At 45.1% G+C, this 19,722-nt stretch overlaps 2 protein-coding genes across 2 annotated transcripts; one reads left to right on the top strand and one right to left on the bottom strand.

Annotated features, from left to right (window-relative positions):
• Positions 1-781: 781 nt before the first annotated feature.
• Positions 782-1,292, bottom strand: LOC310705385 (mid1-interacting protein 1-B-like). The gene has a single exon (XM_083500083.1). It carries the CDS (start codon positions 1,182-1,184, stop codon positions 789-791), a length of 396 nt encoding a protein of 131 aa, XP_083356209.1. The 5' UTR covers positions 1,185-1,292; the 3' UTR covers positions 782-788.
• Positions 1,293-13,856: 12,564 nt separating this feature from the next.
• LOC310705384 (mid1-interacting protein 1-B-like) lies at positions 13,857-15,832 on the top strand. The gene is made up of 2 exons (XM_083500082.1): positions 13,857-14,387; positions 15,502-15,832. Exon 1 carries the CDS (start codon positions 13,969-13,971, stop codon positions 14,362-14,364), a length of 396 nt encoding a protein of 131 aa, XP_083356208.1. The 5' UTR covers positions 13,857-13,968; the 3' UTR covers positions 14,365-14,387; positions 15,502-15,832.
• The last annotated feature ends 3,890 nt before the right edge of the window (positions 15,833-19,722 follow it).

Genomic DNA, 19,722 nt, shown 5'->3' with positions numbered 1-19,722 from the left:
CATGTGCAGGTTCAGAAATGCAGGTAGTCCTGTAAAACGGAAAATGGAAAAGGTGTTAACTAGGTGGGTTGTGTCTTAATTTAAACCAAGGGTCCCTGTGACTCAGCCCTAGAACTTTACTGATAACCAACATGGGGTTCTCCTGATTTTATTGGGGTACTACAACTCCCATATTCCCAGTCAAGTTGACCAATGGTCAGGAATGATGGGAGTTCTAGTCCGGCAACACTGGAAAGGCACCACATTGGCTTAGCTTTCCACTGAATAAATAGCCTGAATCCCAAAACTAAGGCCTGAAATATGAATGAAGTAATATAAGATTACCCTCACCACCGAAAGATGGACCTGCCATGTCAGAAAATGGCATTCTGTAGCCCAGCCTGTGTTGACCTGGTGGCTACAACGTCCCTCAACCACAGCCAACAATGGCCACCAAATTAACCAGGAAGGAAGGAAGAGTTTGCAAGCTTATTTTTAAAAGCTCTTTGACTCTGTTAACAGGCAGTGCCGCAACAGAACGGTGGTGCAAAATCACGTTATATCACATCCACTTCTATTGGCCGATGGTCGCAATGTGGAAAGATTAAAAGCTTGGATGCATACAAACATGGAAGGAAAGCAGAATTTTTGATTCTGGACACCAGCTGATAGAGCCTTCCACAAGCTGTGCCCGCCAGATCTTTTTGACCACGGTTCCCATAGTTATGTTGGCTGGGCTTAAGGGAGAACACTAGATGGGAGAAGGCCAAGTGAGCTAATAACTCACCTTTGGTGTCATTGGGTGTGTCTCACCAGCGGAGAGAGATTTCGTTCTGGTTGATCTGCCCCATGATTTCATTGTATTTGGAAGTCACGGCGTTGGCCCTCCTCGTCAGCTGGGTGAGGACGCGGTGCAAGCCGGACACGTGGTAATGGAAGAGATCTTCCAGATCAACCTTCTCCTTGCTCTCCTCTTCCTTGAGGCTGGGATTCTGGAAGTCAAGGGGTGCCAAGCCATGCTCTGCCCTCCCCTTGATGGCTTTTAGCAGAGTGTAATCTTCATACAGGTCTCTCTCGCTGGAGTCTCCATTGCTCGAGTTGGTCTCAAATGTTTCAGCCTGGTCTTCCAAGGAGACTCCGAGGAGGAGGCTGGGAAACATCACCGTTTGCTCCATCTTGCGGACGGCAGAGACGTATCTTTCCATGGCTATGGGTTGAGAGGAATTCTCCGGATCTGAATTTGACTTCTTTTTCGGGGTCCCAATCTGCGCTGTGCAGGAAAGGTGAGCTGTGTTAGTTTTCAGCTTTGCTGGTGGCAATTTATATAGCAATCTTGGTCACTTTCAGAAAGCCTGAGTGGGGTAGTTCCATGCCAGTTCCAGACCCTCCTTTCCCAGGGAGCCAATCCCAGCTTCCCGTGAATTGCAAGAATTTGGCACTGACTCCTCTGTGGCTTGCAATGTGATTTTATTTACAGTCTGGATTCTTTCCCAAACTCTTTTGCTCATATCGGCGACTTGGCATAAAGTTGGACGCTTGCGTGTTCAGGTTGTCTTTTTTCTCCCCCCCCCCCCCATAATGAAAGAAAAGAGACCTAAATTAAGCAAGACTGGTACTAAATTAAACAGCCTTTGGCAAGCCACACTGCTGGGAAACCACAGAAAGACTGCCTTGGTTGGCATTGCATAATTTGCACTCAGTTTGTGATAGCTGGTTCATGCCATCATCTTGCTGCAGGGCACATGAAGCAGAGATGTTGCAGACTGTCTTCAAACCACAGGGCCAGAAAAAGATGTTTGGCAAGCAACCTAAGTCTGGGAATCCACGTCCCGTCTGAACATCTATACAGGGTCAAGGGCTGGGCACGAGTCTTTAGCCCAGTCTCCTCTCTGTTTAGACTTCTAATTTCAGGGGCTTGGGCAGAGGTCTGTCTTGCCGCCCACAACATGAAGATGCCAGATGGAAGTTATATTTACTGGGTAATCCCAGTTGTGATGTACAGAAGTGAGAGCTGGACCATAAAGAAGGCTGATCGCAGAAGAATTGATGTTTTTGAATTGTGGTGCTGGAGGAGACTCTTGAGAGTCCCATGGACTGCAAGAAGATCAAACCCCTCCATTCTGAAGGAAATCAGCCCTGAGTGCTCACTGGAAGGACAGATCCTGAAGCTGAGGCTCCAAGACTTTGGCCACCTCATGAGAAGAGAAGATTCCCTGGGAAAGACCCTGATGTTGGGAAGATGGAGGGCACATGGAAAAGGGGATGACCGAGGACGAGATGGTTGGACAGTGTTCTCGAAGCTACCATCATGAGTTTGTCCAAACTGCGGGAGGCAGTGGAAGACAGGAGTGCCTGGCGTGCTCTGGTCCATGGGGTCACGAAGAGTCGGACACGACTAAACGACTAAACAACAATTTATTATTTGTACCCCACCCATCTGGCTGGGTTTCCCCAGCCACTCTGGTGGCTTCCAACAAAGATTAAAAATACATCAAAATGTCACACATTAAAACTTCCCTGAACAGGGCTGCCTTCAGATGTCTTCTAAATATCATGTAGTTGTTTATCTCTTTGACATCTGATGGGAGGGCGTTCTGCAGGGCGGGCGCCACTACCGAGAAGTCCCTCTGCCTGGTTCCATGTAACTTTGCTTCTTGCAGGGAGGGAACCGCCAGAAGGCCCTCGGCGCTGGGCCTCAGCGTCTGGGCAGAATGATGGGGGTGGAGACGCTCCTTCAGGTCTACTGGGCCAAGGGCATTTAGGGCTTTAAAGGTCAGCACCAACAAACTGCTTAGGAATGTAGGAAGGTAACTTATAGAGAGTAAAAGAATTGGTCCACCTAGCTCCCACGGCAAGTGCTCTGAAGCTGATTGGCAAGGGGTCTCAAGCAGGGTCATTGGGGGAGAGACCTTGGCTATAATATACAGTGGTAGCTTGGTTCTCAAACTTTATCTGTTCTGGAAGTCCGTTCCAAAACCAAAGCGTTCCAAAACCAAGGTGTGCTTTCCCATAGAAAGTAATGCAAAACGGATTAATTGGTTCCAGACTTGTAAAAACAACCCCTAACACAGCAATTTAACATGAATTTTACTCTCTAACGAGACAATTGATCCATAAAATGAAAGCAATCGTCAATGTACTGCACTATAAAATAAATAAGTCAGTATTGTAGATGTTAAAAATTAAAATATTTTTTTCTCTTACCTGCACTGATGATAGTCATTGTTTGAATGGCGGGGGGGGGGGGTATCCATTTTACGCAGTCACACAATCCAGTCGGTAGCTGAACTGGGTTCCACACAGTCACAAAAACAAATTAACCGAAAAAGCCTCAAAAACAAAAATGCAAAATAAATAGCAAAAACAAAAGTGCCAAACTTAATCCATTACGGAAGTCCGTTTGACTTCCGAAATGTTCGAAAACCAAGGCGCAGCTTCTGATTGGTGCAGGCGCCCCGGAAACAATAGCCGACAGCTGCATCGGACGTTCAGCTTCCCAAAAATGTTCAAAAACCGGAACACTTACATCTGGGGTTTTGGTGTTTGGGAACCAAAGCGTTTGAGAACCAAGGCGTTTGAGAACCAAGGTACCACTGTACAACTTACAGCATAGGAGAAGTTATGGAACTGGGATTTGAAATTCACAGTATGTTACATGTTGAAAGAAAACTATATGAAAATGATGCTGGTACTTAACTCTTAGTAAATTAGCAAAAAATGTATAAAACAGGGTCAAATATATGCTGGAAATGTAAGGAAAAAGAAGGCACCTTTTATCATAAGTGGTGGAATGTAAGGCAGTAAAAAGGGGGGGGGATGATATATAATGAATTGGGAAATAAAAAATAAAAAAACCAAGAAGCCTTTCTTTTAGGAATTCTAGGTGCCAAAGTCCCAATGCAGCAGAAAAGACTATTTATGTATGTGACCATAGCTGGTCAGATATTAATGGTCCAGAGATGGAAATAAGACAAAGTCCCAGCCAGAGAAGAATGGCAGATTAATTTGATGGACTCTGCTGAAATGGCAAAATTGACCGGAAGAATCAGAAATCAGGGAGACCAAAATTTAATAAGGAATGGGGAAAATTTATAATTTATCTTAAAAACCTTTATAAAAGGCTAAAAATCATTAGTAGGCTTGGAATAACACTGGTAGTTTAATGTTGAACTTTGGATATAACGGAGATGAAAAAGAATTAGTAAGGTAAAGGGACCCCTGAGCATTAGGTCCAGTCGTGACCAACTCTGCGGTTGCGGCGCTCATCTCGCTTTATTGGCCAAAGGAGCTGGCATACAGCTTCTGGGTCATGTGGCCAGCATAACTAAGCCGCTTCTGGCGAACCAGAGCAGAGCATGGAAACGCCGTTTACTTTCCCGCCGGAGCAGTACCTATTTATCTACTTGCACTTTGACGTGCTTTCGAACTGCTAGGTTGGCAGGAGCAGGGACTGAGCAATGGGAGCTCACCCCATCACGGGGATTCGAACCGCCGACCTTCTGATTGGCAAGTCCTAGGCTCTGTGGTTTAACCCACAGCGCCGATGCAGGAGGAAATATTCAACAAAAGGACCCACAAAGGGGCAGAGGGAAGGTCAGGAGATTCTTTGGAACCTTGTTTTGATGTTGGTTGTTGATAATTGACTGTAAAACTTTAGACTAAAAAACTAAATATGGTAATTTCTTTTTTAAAAGAGTTTCAAGCAGGGAAACTCTTTCCTCCCTACCTGGAGGTGGTGAGGACTGAACATGAGATCTTTTGCATGTATAGCAGATGCTCTGCTGCTGGGTATTTCAACTTTTGTGGCTTTATTTACAATGCTGGAGCATGCCTGATCAGTTCTAGCCAGCTGCCTCTTAATGGTCAGCAGCAAACAAGAACCAGACACACATAGACCCAGAATAGAATGTAAATACTTTTGGATGCTTGACCCCATCAAAACAGTCTTTGAGCAGTGATGTTGTCTTTCAACGGACGAATGAGAGAGAGAGAAAGGGATGTTCTCTGTTTTGGGATGCGTCTCCTGAGCAGTTCATCACAGGCCAGATACACACATGGCTGTCTAGCCAAACAGGGTATTGCATGGGCAGACAAGTGGGGTGATAACTTGGGCAAAGGGTTTGTGCCACCTGCCCCAGACTGAGTGAGCATGTGTTTGCTGGGTGATCATCACCCAACCAGACACCAATTGTCAAAGGGAACGCACAAAGTTTGGGAAAAGTTCAGGGATCTTTGTTGCATTTCTTACACCAGACAAACACCAGCCTTTTGGGAACTGGAACTCAGGGTTGTCTAGTGAATTAATAATAATAATAATAATAATAATAATAATAATAATAATAATTATTATTTATTTGTCCCCCGCCCATCTGGCTGGGTCTCCCCAGCCACTCTGGGCGGCTTCCAACAAAGATTAAAAATACATTAAAATGTCACACATTAAAAACTTCCCTGAAGTACCAGATGTCTTCTAAATGTCATGTAGTTGTTTATCTCTTTGACATCTGATGGGAGGGCGTTCCACAGGGAGGGTGCCACTACCGAGAAGGCCCTCTGCCTGGTTCCCTGTAGCTTTGCTTCTCGCAATGAGGGAACCACCAGAAGGCCCTCGGCACTGGGCCTCAGTGTCCGGGCAGAACGATGGGGGTGGAGACGCTCCTTCAGGTATACAGGACCGAGGCTGTTTAAGGCTTTAAAGGTCAGCACCAACACTTTGAATTGTGCTCGGAAACGTACTGGGAGCCAATGTAGGTCTTTTAAGACCAGTGTTATGTGGTCTCGGCAGCCGCTCCCAGTCATCAGTCTAGCTGCCACATTCTGGATTAGTTGTAGTTTCTGGGTCACCTTTTTTTTAAAAATAAAAGTTTTTATTAATTTTCAATACAATATAGATATAATACCATATCAAAGGTTTATCACAAATTATATATTATGGAGTTCCTTCAGCTTATCTGCCAATCATCCACAATTAAATTTTAGTTACGCATTTCCTAAATTTAATACTGCCTTTTTATATGCCTTCCTAATCTTATTTTCTTTTTTACAATACTCCTCAACCTTTCACAGAGCTTCTTGAAATCCCACGAACGTTGTTTGTTCATCACATATATCTTTCAGATATTCTACAAATTTTCCCCAGTCCTCGATGAACTTATGGTCTCGTTGATATCTAATCTTCCCAGTTAATTTGTCCAGTTCTGCATAGTCCATCATTTTCATTCTCCATTCTTCCAGGGTTGGTAGTTCCTCCTGTTTCCATCTTTGGGCCATTAATATTCTCGCCGCTGTAACTGCATGTTTCTGGGTCACCTTCAAAGGTAGCCCCACGTAGAGCGCATTGCAGTAGTCCAAGCGGGAGATAACTAGAGCATGCACCACTCTGGCGAGACAGTCTGCGGACAGGGAGGGTCTCAGCCTGCGTACCAGGTGGAGCTGGTAAAGGACCCCTGGACGGTTAAGTCCAGTCAAAGGCGACTATGGGGTTGCAATGCTCATCTTGCTTTCAGGCCGAGAGAGACGGTGTAATTAAGGACTACACTGCCTTGTAGTGGTTTTATTAGGGAGTTAGAGAAATTCATGTAGGGAAGTCAATAGCTACCAGGCCAAAGAGAACTTTGCCTATAATGACCAGTGGGATGATACTTGTCAGACATGTCTCTGGTGGCTGGTAATCGAGCCAGCCAGCTCCAGAAGGCCAACTGTGTCCATTTATTGCAGCAAGGAACAGCATTGTGCTGCATGGGGTAGTTGACAAGATGTCATGGACTGGCTGGATTGCAGAGGGTTAGGTGAAAGCCAAATGGCCAGTGCCAATTTGCCAAATGGGAAAATTCCTGCCCGGCCCGAAATACGGCCGACTTAGTCCATAGAAAAGTCAAAACGTCAGTAAACGCAATCGAATTCAGGGTGGGTAGGTGGGAGATCTGATGAAAGAGCAGGGAAGACTGCTGGGCAGGCCACAATTTAACAACCCCTGGGAGTGGGCCCACACGTCCCCATTGGCTGGTTGTGCCCGCCGTCAGAGAAAAGCCCATTCAATGTCTGCTGGCATTGGCCAATAGCTGGCAGCTAGGCGACCCCAGCTGGATCACTTGTGTGGCCCGAGGCCTGGACGTGACACCGCCCACCGCAGTAGGTGAGCGGACGTCCTCTAACTCTCCACTTTTCCAGACTAAACCTGCCCAGCTCCTTCAACCGTTCCTCATCAGTCCTGGTTTCCAGACCCTTGATCATCTTGGTTGCCCTCCTCAGCACACGTTCCAGCTTCTCAATATCCTTCTTAAATTGATCCTTATTATTTAAATGTTTGCCGCTTTGTTTCCTTCAGGAGGAAGGGTGGGATATAAATTAAAATATTACAATAATAATAATAATAATAATAATAATAATAATAATAATAACAACAACAACAACAACAACAACAACAACAACAACAACAACAGGTCCAGCTACAGGAAGAAGGAACCCTCTAGTTTTCCCATTATGAACGCAGGACTTGCTTGTCTCTTTCAGCTTTAGGAACAAAAACCCTGCAGAGGGACATCCCGAATGCCTTTAGGGAGGTATTTTTATATACAGTAGCTGCAGCTCGGATTTTGGTGGCAAAGGGGTGGAAGGAAGAAGAAGCCCCGACAATAACGGACTGGCATAACAAGCTGCAAGAATTTGCTGAAATGGCACAGTTGACAAATAGCCTGAGAGGCAATTCAAAGCAAAAGTTTATGGAAAAGTGGGATAGATATAAGATACATGTTCAAAAAATACAGTAAAGGTTCGCTATCTATGCTAGCATTCGATTGAGGTTGGAGAGAGACTGAGTCGAGAAATAAGACCAAGCGTACATATGGATATAGGAATGTATTAGATAAAATGTAAAGAAATATACAATAATAAGAGTACAGTGGTACCTCGGGTTAAGTACTTAATTCGTTCTGGAGGTCCGTTCTTAACCTGAAACTGTTCTTAACCTGAAGCACCACTTTAGCTAATGGGGCCTTCCGCTGCCGCCGCAGCACAATTTCTGTTCTCATCCTGAAGCAAAGTTCTTAACCCGAGGTACTATTTCTGGGTTAGCGGAGTCTGTAACCTGAAGCGTATGTAACCCGAGGTACCACTGTACATTCATTTGTAAAAAAAAGGAATATACAACGGGATAGGCAGGAAGTCCAAAGTGTTGGTACAAAAATGATTTTGGAATAGTTTTTTGTCTCTGTTTCTTTTTCTTTAAGTATATAAACTTTGTATACATGTTGAAAATTATAGTATAATAAGCCTTGTGATGTAATATGAGAATGTTTACCGAGGTAACATAAAAACTTTAATAAATAAATATATATATCTTTTTTAAAAGGAACAAAAGCCCTACAGAGATGAAATCTCCCTTCACCTTATTTTCCTGGCCTTGCATCAGCTCCCTTCCAGTGCCCTATGGTCTGTTGGCAATGAAGAACTGCAGACACAGCTGAACATTTCGTGTTCTGGCAGAAGGGTTTCCAAAGTGTTTGGCCCATGCAATGCTGAGCGCTGCTTGGGCCAAAACGAATGGGTCAAAAGGAAATGAGTGCCATGCAACTTTTCACTCGTCGAGACAAATTTCCCCATCTCTGGAGAGGGGTCTTGCTGCAAAGTGGCAGACGATTTCGCCAGCGCTCATCCTAACGCCCAGCGCAGCTCTTGTCTATTATCCAGCATTTGCAAAATTGTGTGGCCTTGCTGAGTCCCAGTGAAAGGGTCAAAGCAGTAGGCACAGTTCAGTTCTATTTTGGGGAGATCTGTAAATAAAGCCACATTGTTAGCTGCCAAGAAAGGAAACAGTTGCCTCATATGTTCAAGGATAAAGGTTGCGATTGCCTAAAACGGTGCTAGACTAGTGTCTAGTCCTGAACCCGTCCTGATCACTCGTTGGGTGACTGAGCTCCAGCCGGTCTTTTTTTCTTTTTCGAAAATAATTTTTATTTAGTTCTACAAATTTAAGATTATAATCATACCACCACATCAAATCCACAGTTAAAAGATTCCTCCGAATCTCTGGACTTCCCACCTTCCACTCCTTGGGTTCTGTTGTTACACCTTTTCTGCTGCATCTTTTCCTCATAAACCAAGTTTTTTGTAACTCCATTGTCATTACAGTGGTACCTCGGGTTACAGATGCTTCAGGTTACAGACACTTCAGGTTACAGAAATAGTGCCTCGGGTTAAGAACTTTACCTCAGCATGTGAACAGAAATCGCTCAGCGGCAGGAGGCCCCATTAGCTAAAGTGGTGCTTCAGGTTAAGAACAGCTTCAGGTTAAGAACGGACCTCCAGAACAAATTAAGTTCTTAACCCAAGGTACCACTGTACATGACAAGTGTTATTGCAGTCCTGCTAGTGTTTTCAGCTGCTTACAGTGGTCTTCCAGGTAAATTATAATCCCCCCCCAATTCCTTATTAAAGTTTTGGTCTTCCTGGTTTCTGAGCTTCCCAATCAACTTTGCCATAATCCATCAACATGATCGGCCATTCTTCTCTGGTAGGAACTTTTATTTTCTTTCCATCTCTGGGCTAACAGCATGCATGCAGCTGTCGTCGCATACATAAGTCTTTTCTGCTCCCTTTGAATTTCAGCACATACAATTCCTAATAGAAAAGCCTCTGGGTTTTTTAAATAAAAGTTATTTTAAACATTTTTTTCAATTCATTATATATCATTTCCCAGAATGCTTTTATTACCTTACACGTCCACCACATAGGAAAAAAGGTGCATTCTTTCTCTTTACATTTCGAGCAGATATTTATACCTGTCTTGTACATTTTTGCTAACTTACTAGGGTTAAATATCAACGGTACATCATTTTCATGTACAGTGGTACCTCGGGTTAAGAATTAATTCGTTCTGGAGGTCCGTTCTTAACCTGAAACTGTTCTTAACCTGAGGTACCACTTTAACTAATGGGGCCTCCTGCTGCTGCCGCCACACGATTTCTGTTCTTATCCTGAAGCAAAGTTCTTAACCTGAGGTACTATTTCTGGGTTAGCGGAGTCTGTAAACTGAAGCGTCTGTAACCTGAAGCGTCTGTAACCTGAGATAACACTCTAATTTTCTTTCAACGTACAGCATGCCTAGAATTTCAAATCTGTATTCTTTAACCTCTCCCAAGATGAGAGTTGGATATTATGTCCCAAATCCCTCATCCAGTGTATCATTACAGATTTAACCTGTTCAGCCTTTTTGTGCCATTCCAAAATCTATCTTCCATCCAGTCTTGCTGCATACATTGTCCTCAATAAGTCTGGAAGATTTAACTACTCTCACCACTTACAGCCCACCTTGAATTGCATTTGGCACCTCAAGATACCTGTAAGCTATAGACCAGGGGTCGGCAACCTAAGGCCCACGGGCCGGAAGCGGCCCATGGAGGCCGTGTAACCGGCCCACGAGCCGCCCCCAACTGAGCCACTCGCTTGGTGAGTCCCCGCGCAATGCGCTAAACCAGCACAATGCATCGTGGGGACTCTCTTCTGTGGCTCTGGAAATTGCTTCTGCACAGGCGCAATTTTGGTGTCTGGGCATGCGCAGAAGTGATTTCCGGCACTTTGGACATGTGGAGACGTGATTTCCGGCGTCATGCTGTGCCAGCCTGGCCCACGGAGGATCTCCGCGGGAGTGATCCGGCCCATGCCCGGTAAGCCTTGCTGACCCCTGCTGTAGACCCAGAGTAAATCTCGCCTCCTAACTATGGGAGATTCCTTCTACTTAGAGTCGAGAGTGGATTTCATGCTCTTTATTCAGCTCATAGTGGTGAGGAGGAATGGAAATTTCCCCAGAATGTCTGCTTTATATACATTATTTACACAATGGGCTCCACGTGATTGGCTAATTCCGGGATTCTCCTGTAGGCCAATCAGGTTGTGGGTTCACTTCCTGGAGCTGGATTGGGTGGCTCCTGTGGACCAATCAGACTGCTGCATTCTGAATCCTATTATTCTAGGGCGAATCAGACTGCTGCATTCTGAATTCTATTGTTCTAGGACCAATCAGACTGCTGCATTCTGAATCCTATTGTTCTAGGACCAATCAGACTGCTGCATTCTGAATCCTATTATTCTAGGGCCAATCAGACTGCTGCATTCTGCATTCTATTGTTCTAGGACCAATCAGACTGCTGCATTCTGAATCCTATTATTCTAGGGCCAATCAGACTGCTGTATTCTTAATCCTATTGTTCTAGGACCAATCAGACTGCTGCATTCTGAATTCTATTGTTCTAGGACCAATCAGACTGCTGCATTCTGCATTCTATTGTTCTAGGACCAATCAGACTGCTGCATTTTGGATCCTATTCAACTCAGTACATAACACTTCAAAAGAATCAGACGACACATTTGAAGCTGACTCTGATGGTGGCCAAGAGCTGTATGAAGACTACACGCAGGTGAAATCCACAAAGCAGTCAGCAGAAGACATTCACGAGGGGTTCAAAAACCAGGAAGCGGTTTTGTGCTGCTGTGAGGTCCTCCATCCTATACTCAGGTTGCATATAGGTGTTTCTTTTCGTTGCTGGTTTCCATGGCATCTTTGGGGAGGGGCAAGATGTTGCAGGTGACCTCTACCCCAGGCCCTGAAGAGGCCATGGACGTGCCAGTCAGAATAGATGGAACTGGGCTAGATGAACACGTTGCTTGATCTGGGGCTAAGGCATCTTCCATTGAATCTTCCAGCCCTTGCCCTGACCCTGACCATGTATCAGTGTTCAGAGGGGAGCTGGATTTCCAGACTGAAGCCATTGCCAAACATCTTTGCCCACAAAATCTCTGCTTCTCATGACCCCCGCAGAATGGTAGTATGAACCAGCTATCACAAACGAAGCCCAAATTATGCAGTCGTTCTCCTGGCACCCTTCCTGTGCTTGCTGAAGGCCAGGAAAGTGCCTTGCCAAACGTTGTTAGGAAATTTCCATTCAGTGCAAGCCTAGATGATAGCTTGATTTAGATTTCTCTGCCTCTCTCTGATTACTGGTCAGTCTAAAGACAATCTGAGCTCTCAAAAGCCCTAATACAGTGGTACCTCAGGTTAAGTACTTAATTTGTTCCGGAGATCTGTTCTTAACCTGAAACTGTTCTTAACCTGAAGCACCACTTTAGCTAATGGGGCCTCCCGCTGCTGCCGTGCCGCCGGAGCACGATTTCTGTTCTCATCCTGAAGCAAAGTTCTTAACCTGAAGCACTATTTCTGGGTTAGCGGAGTCTGTAACCTGAAGCGTATGTAACCTGATGCGTATGTAACCCGAGGTACCACTTTAGAATCACAGAACTGTAGAGCTGGAAGGGACCTTGAGAGCTTTCTAGTCCAGCTCTTACCACCAGAAAGTTCCTCCTGATGTTTAGTGGACTCTCTGTTCCTGTAACTTGAATTCACTGGTTTGAGTCCCACCCTCCAGAGCAGGAGAAAACGAGCTTGCTCCAACTTCTACGTGTCAGCCTTTCGGATATTTGAAGAAGGCTGTCATATCTCCCCTCAGTCTCCTCTTTTTCCAGGCTAAGCATGCACAGCTCCTTCAACCGTTCCTCATAACACATGGTTTCCAGATCCTTCATCATCTTGGTTGCCCTCCTCTACACCCGTTCCAACTTGTCAACATCCTTCTTAAATTGTGGTGACCATAATTGGACACAGTACTCCGTGTGTGGTCTGACCAAGGCAGAATAGAGTGGGACTATTACTTCCCTTGATCAGGACACTAGACCTCTTGATGCAGCCTAGAATAGGATTAGCTCTTTTTGCTGCTGCATCACACTGTTGACTCATGCTAAGCTTGTGGTCCACCAAGACCCCAAGATCCTTTTCACATGTACTGCTTGCGAGGCAGATGTTCCCCATCATAAATTACTGCAGTTGATTATTCCTGCCTTACATTTGTCCCTGTAGAAATTCATTTTGTTAGTTTTGGCCCAATTCTCCAATCTGTTAAGGTCAACTTGAACCCTGATTCTGTCTTCTGCAGCATTAGCTACCTTTCCCATTTTGGTGTCATCTGCAAATTTGATGAGTATCCCCTCAGTTCCTTTGTCCAAGTCATTTAAAAAGAGGTTGAACAAGCCTGCGGCACCCCACTCGGCACTTATTTCCAGGATGATAAGGAACCATTAATGAGCACTCTTTGGGTTTGGTCAGTCAACAAGCTACAAATCCACCTAAAAGTTACCTCATCCAGCCCACAATTTACCCACTTCTCTGGGTTATCATGGGGGACCTTGCTGAAATCAAGATACAGTGGTACCTCAGGTTAAGTACTTAATTCGTTCTGGAGGACTGTTCTTAACTTGAAACTGTTCTTAACCTGAAGCACCACTTTAGCTAATGGGGCCTCCCGCTGCCGCTGCACGATTTCTGTTCTCATCCTGAGGCAAAGTTCTTAACCTGAGGTAATATTTCTGGGGTAGTAGAGTCTGTAACCTGAAGCGTATGTAACCTGAAGCGTATGTAACCCGAGGTACCACTGTACATTATGTCCACTGCGTCCCCCTGATCCACCAAGTTTGTAACTCTATCAAAGAAAAAAGTGAGATTTGTCTGACATGACTTGCTTTTGAAAAACCCACGCTGGGTCTTGGTAATCACAGCATCCATTTTGAAGTGTGCATAGACTGACTGTTTAATTATCTGTTCAAGGACCCTGGTGGCAAGTAGCTGATAGAGGCAAAAGGGTTTGAGAAAGAATCTGGGAAAGAATCCAGACTGTAAATAAAATCACATTGCAACCCACAGACGAGTCACTGCCAAATTCTTGCAATTCACGGGAAGCTGGGATTGGCTCCCTGGGAAAGGAGGGTCTGGAACTGGCATGGAACTACCCCACTCAGGTTCTCTGGAAGTGACCAAGATTGCTATATAAATTGCCACCAGCAAGGCTGAAACCTAACACAGCTCATCTTTCCTGCACAGCGCAGATTGGGACCCTGAAAAAGAAGTCAAATTCAGATCCAGAGAATCCCTCTCAACCCATCGCCATGGAAAGATACGTCTCTGCCGTCCGCAAGATGGAGCAAACGGTGATGTTTCCCAGCCTCCTCCTCGGAGTCTCCTTGGAAGACCAGGCTGAAACATTTGAGACCAACTCGAGCAACGGAGACTCCAGTGAGAGAGACCTGTATGAAGATTACACTCTGCTAAAAGCCATCAAGGGGAGAGCAGAGGTTGGCTTAGCACCCCTTGACTTCCAGAATCCCAGCCTCAAGGAAGAGGAGAGCAAGGAGAAGGTTGATCTGGAAGATCTCTTCCATTACCACGTGTCTGGCTTGCACCGCGTCCTCACCCAGCTGACGAGGAGGGCCAACGCCGTGACTTCGAAATATAATGAAATCATGGGGCAGATCAACCAGAACGAAATCTCTCTCCGCTGGTGAGACACACGCCAAGGACACCAAAGGTGAGTTATTGGCTCACTTGGCCTTCTCCCACCTATTGTTCTCCCCTAAGCCCAGCCAATGGGACGCGGGTCGCGCTGTGGGTTAAACCACAGAGCCTAGGACTTGCCGATCAGAAGGTCGGCGGTTCGAATCCCCATGACGGGGTGAGCTCCCGTTGCTCGGTTCCTGCTCCTGCCAACCAAGCAGTTCAAAAGCACGTCAAAGTGCAAGTAGATAAATAGGTACCGCTCCGGCGGGAAGGTAAACGGCGTTTCTGTGCACTGCTCTGGTTTGCCAGAAGCGGCTTAGTCCTGCTGGCCACATGACCTGGAAGCTGCATGCCGGCTCCCTCAGCCAATAAAGCGAGATGAGTGCCGCAACCCCAGAGTCGGCCATGACTGGACCTAGTGGTCAGGGTTCTCTTTACCTTTTTAAAGCGCAGCCAACATAACTATGGGAACCGTGGTCAAAAAGATCTGGTGGGCACAGCTTGTGGAAGGATCTATCAGCTGGTTTCCTGCATCAAAGTTTCTGCTTTCCTTCCATGTTTGTATGCATCCATGCTTTTAATCTTTCCACATGGCGACCATCGGCCAATAGAAGTGGATGTGATAAAAGGTGATTTTGCACCACCGTGCTGTAGTCTCCTGTTGCGGCACTGCCTGTTAACAGAGTCAAAGAGCTTTTAAAAATAGGCTTGCAAACTCTTCCTTCCTTCCTGGTTAATTTGGTGGCCATTGTTGGCTGTGGATGAGGGAAGTTGTAGCCACCAGGTCAACACAGGTTGGGCTACGGAATGCCATTTTCTGACTAGGCAGGTCCATCTTTCGGTGGTGAGGGTAATCTTATATTACTTCATTCATATTGCAGGTCTTAGTTTTGGGATTCAGGCTATTTATTCAATGGAAAGCTAAGCTAACGTGGTGCCTTTCCAATGTTGCCAGACTAGAACTCCCATCATTCCTGACCATTGGTCAACTTGACTGGAAATATGGGAGTTGTAGTACCCCAAGAACATCAGGAGAACCCCATGTTGGCTATCAGCAAAGTTCTGGGGCTGAGTCTCAGAGACCCTTGGTTTAAATTAAGCCACAACCCACCTTGTTAACACCTTTTCCATTTTCCGTTTTACAGGACTACCTGCATTTCTGAACCTGCACATGTGTACAACTTGGGTCCTCTGTCTGAGGCTGTACAAAGGAGACTCTCAATGGACAATCTAGAGACCTTGGCTGCAGCATCTACCCCACAACGTTGTGTAGCATGGACTTTACTTGAATAAGCCAAGCACTGATATTTGTGAATGTAATTGCTATCGATATTATATTTGTGAACAAAACAGCTATATGTACGGTATTTATGGATATCTATAAACTCCATGGCAAACGTATGCCTTGGGTTTCCATTGCTTTCTGGTGTTTAAATATTGCTTTTAGTTCAGACTAATAAAGCACTTTGCATCGTTTGAAGCTGCCTAGACCACTGTTTCATCTAGTCCTGTGGTTGTCAACTACCCTGACAGGTAATGGCTATCATCCGGAGTCTTTGCCTATTATGCTTGCTATCTGATGAAATCATTTTCACTGGAGATAAGCTCCGTGCCAACACATGACTCCTGTGAGGAAATGAAGGGCATCAGTGCCCTGGCAGGACCCACAGTTCAACTTTCTCTCTTTTCCTCTGTGTTGGTTTACTGAGTCTAGGGGCCACCATTTTCCATGGAGTGATGTCATCACAGGGGTATACATTAGAATGGCAGCTGCAAGAGAGAGCTGCTATTGGCTGTCCCTGCTAGGAGGCCCCACCCCCACTATAGTATTTTGCTAAGGGATTCTTCCAACCTGGAACTGGCCAGGATTTCAGATAGGGATCCCTTCCCAGCCCTGGGGATACTGGGGATTGATGCTGGGACTTTTTGCATGTGAAACACACACCATACCACAGAACTGTCTTTCATCAGAAGCTGGGATAGCTCAGTCAGTAGAGCATGAGGCTCTTAATCTGAAGGTTATGAGTTTGAGCCCCAGGTTGGGTAAAAGATTTCTGCATCTTTAGGGGCTTGAACCAGATTTCCCTTGTCGTTCTATGATCCAGAAATTTTGGCAGACCTTCCCATAACATCAAACTGAGATTTTAGCTGAGTCCAAGAAGAAATTCTCAATCCCCGTTAGGGACTTTCTTCGCCCACCGATTCTAGGATTGCCACCTAGTCTTGGGTTCCTGCTCTTTTAAGAACACCCTTTTCAACCTTTTACAAATGTCAATGACTTGTGGCATACCTGCTCTTCTCGCAGGAAGAACCTAAGATGTATTTGCTCATTGCTGAAGTCTCCTCTGCTCCATGGGCTACATTTGTTAATGCTGTCAGGCTGTTCTCTGCTGCTTTAAGCTGTTGCGCCAACATGTCCTCTGTAATGCACTAAGGTCTTTTCCCCCAGTGTGCTTTTGTACATACTTTGCAGTTCCACACGCCATCACATCATCCAAGGCTCTTGTTATAAGAAAAACTGCTTCCTTTCCCTTATGGGGTATTCCGGAGCCCATATAGAGTCCTTAAGTGGGTTCCCTATCGGCAGGAGAAAACAACAGAGGCCAACCAGAGTATATTGAGAAGCAAAGCGGCTAGTAAGCCTGGTCTTTATTCAAGGAATTGTTGCAACAGGGTCCCCACTCACCACACGCAGGAGGGAGAACCCTGAACAATGGTGCGCAAGCCCTTATATAGGCTCTTGAAATTGCCCACCCTGTAGCCCAAGACCACCCCCCAAACATCATACATACATCACAGAAGGAGGCAGGTCTACAGCAGAAATCCTGTCTGCCAGGATACCTGATAATGGTCCCTGATTGCATTACCTGGGCAGCCTGGCCATTCTTTGGTGATGGTTAATACTGTAGTTCCTGAATCCAGGTCTCAGGTTCACCCGATTCATACACAAATATGCCCTTAAGACAGGATTTGCAAGCAAAAAGACAATGGGAAGGCTTTTCCCATTTGCCTCCCTTACTGCAGAGGAATATTTGAGCTCATTGGGAGAATCAAAATGGCTTCAGAATTGCTCTCCTGTGCTATTTCAGACACATGGTTCATATATTTAGATATGTGTGCATTTAAGAATTATGGAAGTATTTAAAAAGTGACCAGCACTCTGAAACACGTTCCAGGTTGCGCTCCACCTGGGCTCCTTTCAGGAGACACGATAATTTATGGGACTCCAGAGCATGATGCGAAACCAGCAAAAGTTGATGTTATACAGTTATGGACAATATCATGGCTAAGCCAAAGAAACCCAAGGACCAGTGTGGCGCAGAAGTTAAAAGTGTCACACTAGAACCTGAGAGACCAGGGTTCGAATCCCCGCTCGGCCACAAAGTTCACTGGGTGACTTTGGGCCAATAGGGTGTGTTAACAATTTCCAGCTTTCAAATTCCCAAAATGAGGGGTGGAATTCAAATTACCTTTTCAATTCAAAAGACATTTTGGTTAAGTTAATGTAATTTTATTTTGCTCAGTAAGTGAAATATGTGTAAGGTTCCACAGAAATGGTTAAAAATGATTGCCAAGTACTTTCAGTTAAGTTAATATTATTTTCACCTATTAGCATTATTATTATTTAGCATGACCTGCTATTTTCAGAAGGTAAAATTAAAATTCTTTGGTTCCCCCTCCAAAAGCAGTTTATGTGCTTCTTCACCAAATGTAGACTTACTAAGCTAAATGTTGTCCAATCACGAGAGTAACAGCAGATTTGAATTCTGCACACACAAAAATTGTATTTTGAAGATCCCTTGCTGAATAAATTTGCAAAAATTAAGTTTCACCCCCTCTGAAACGATGCACCCTATTTGTCCAGTAACTCACGCTCAGCCAAACCTCCTTTGCTGCGTTGCTGTGAGGATAAATTGGGGAGTTGTTCTACGTATGCCTTATCCGTGGGATATAAACGTAATTAATTAGTTAATTGCTGGTATACAGAGGTACACTTCGCTTGAACATGGATGCTCGCTTTAGTTGCCAAAGACACCCATGGGCCTAAACGGCAGGAAAAAATTTTTAATAGCCATGCCTTGTGGCAGCAAATCCCATACATCAGTTACATATTCTGGGAAATAACATTATTCCCTATCTCCTCCTTGAATCTGCTGCCAAACAGCTCCATCCAGCGATGTCGAATTCTGCTGTTATCCTGCCGCAAACTGCTCCAACCTTATGCCCCCATTGGTTTTTAATAAATCTGCACTGGCTGAGAGATGATCAACCTTCAGTCACATGCTTGGGCTCAGCCAGCAGCTCCCAGGGCAGGTTACACCAACCCATGTCCCGAAACAAGAACTGATGGTACCAAAATATGTTTGTTTGCTTTGAAAGAAGTGCATGATTCCCCAGACTTGTCCTGTAGCCAGGAAATAGCTACCAAAACTGGTATCAGGTATCAGGGCCGGACTTAGGTTTGATGAGACCCTAAGCTACTGAAAGTAATGGAGCCCTTTATATGTCCAGCTGTCCTTTGTCAACAACAAATTTCTGCTGCTTTTTTAGTGATGAATATATGCTATATGGTAATTTATGGACCTAATAGGTATCTCAGGCCATTTGCACAGGTTGCCATGCAAGCAGTCCGTGCAGAATGTAGGCACCCTATATATAGAAAGGAGCAAACCAGTGATAATTTAGGGAGCAGGCTAGCAGGCGGGGCCCATTGCTTACTTCATAGGAGTCTACACAACACAAAACAAAACACTCTTGCTGTATGTAGGTTTTATTTTATTTGTTTTTTTATCTTATATTTTAGAAATGCACATGCAGTTTTTCCCCCTTTACGTTTTTTGGGGGCCCCCAAGAGAATGGGACCATAAGCTATAGCTTGTTCAGCTTATATGTACAGTGGTACTTCAGGTTAAGAAGTTAATTGGTTCTGGAGGTCCGTTCTTAACCTGAAACTGTTCTTTACCTGAGGTACCACTAGTGACTAGTGGGGTGCCACAGGGTTCTGTCTTGGGCCCGGTCTTATTCAACATCTTTATCAACGACTTGGATGATGGACTCAAGGGCATCCTGATCAAATTTGCAGATGACACCAAACTGGGAGGGGTGGCTAACACCCCAGAGGACAGGATCACACTTCAAAACGACCTTGACAGATTAGAAAACTGGGCCAAAACAAACAAGATGAACTTTAACAGGGAGAAATGTAAAGTATTGCACTTGGGCAAAAAAAATGAGAGGCACAAATACAAGATGGGTGACACCTGGCTTGAGAGCAGTACATGTGAAAAGGATCTAGGAGTCTTGGTTGACCACAAACTTGACATGAGCCAACAGTGTGACGCGGCAGCTAAAAAAGCCAATGCAAT

The sequence above is a fragment of the Podarcis liolepis genome (genome assembly GCF_965112155.1).
Source record: "Podarcis liolepis genome assembly, chromosome: 4".
Classification (NCBI taxonomy): Eukaryota; Metazoa; Chordata; class Lepidosauria; order Squamata; family Lacertidae; genus Podarcis; species Podarcis liolepis.
The sequence above is the reverse complement of the archived record's forward strand: the minus strand, read 5'-3'. Positions and strand labels throughout refer to the sequence as shown.

Bases quoted from the DNA above. Each gene is read 5' to 3' on its own strand.
- LOC310705384 (XM_083500082.1), top strand. From the start codon at position 13,969: ATGGAAAGATACGTCTCTGCCGTCCGCAAGATGGAGCAAACGGTGATG.
- LOC310705385 (XM_083500083.1), bottom strand. From the start codon at position 1,184: ATGGAAAGATACGTCTCTGCCGTCCGCAAGATGGAGCAAACGGTGATG.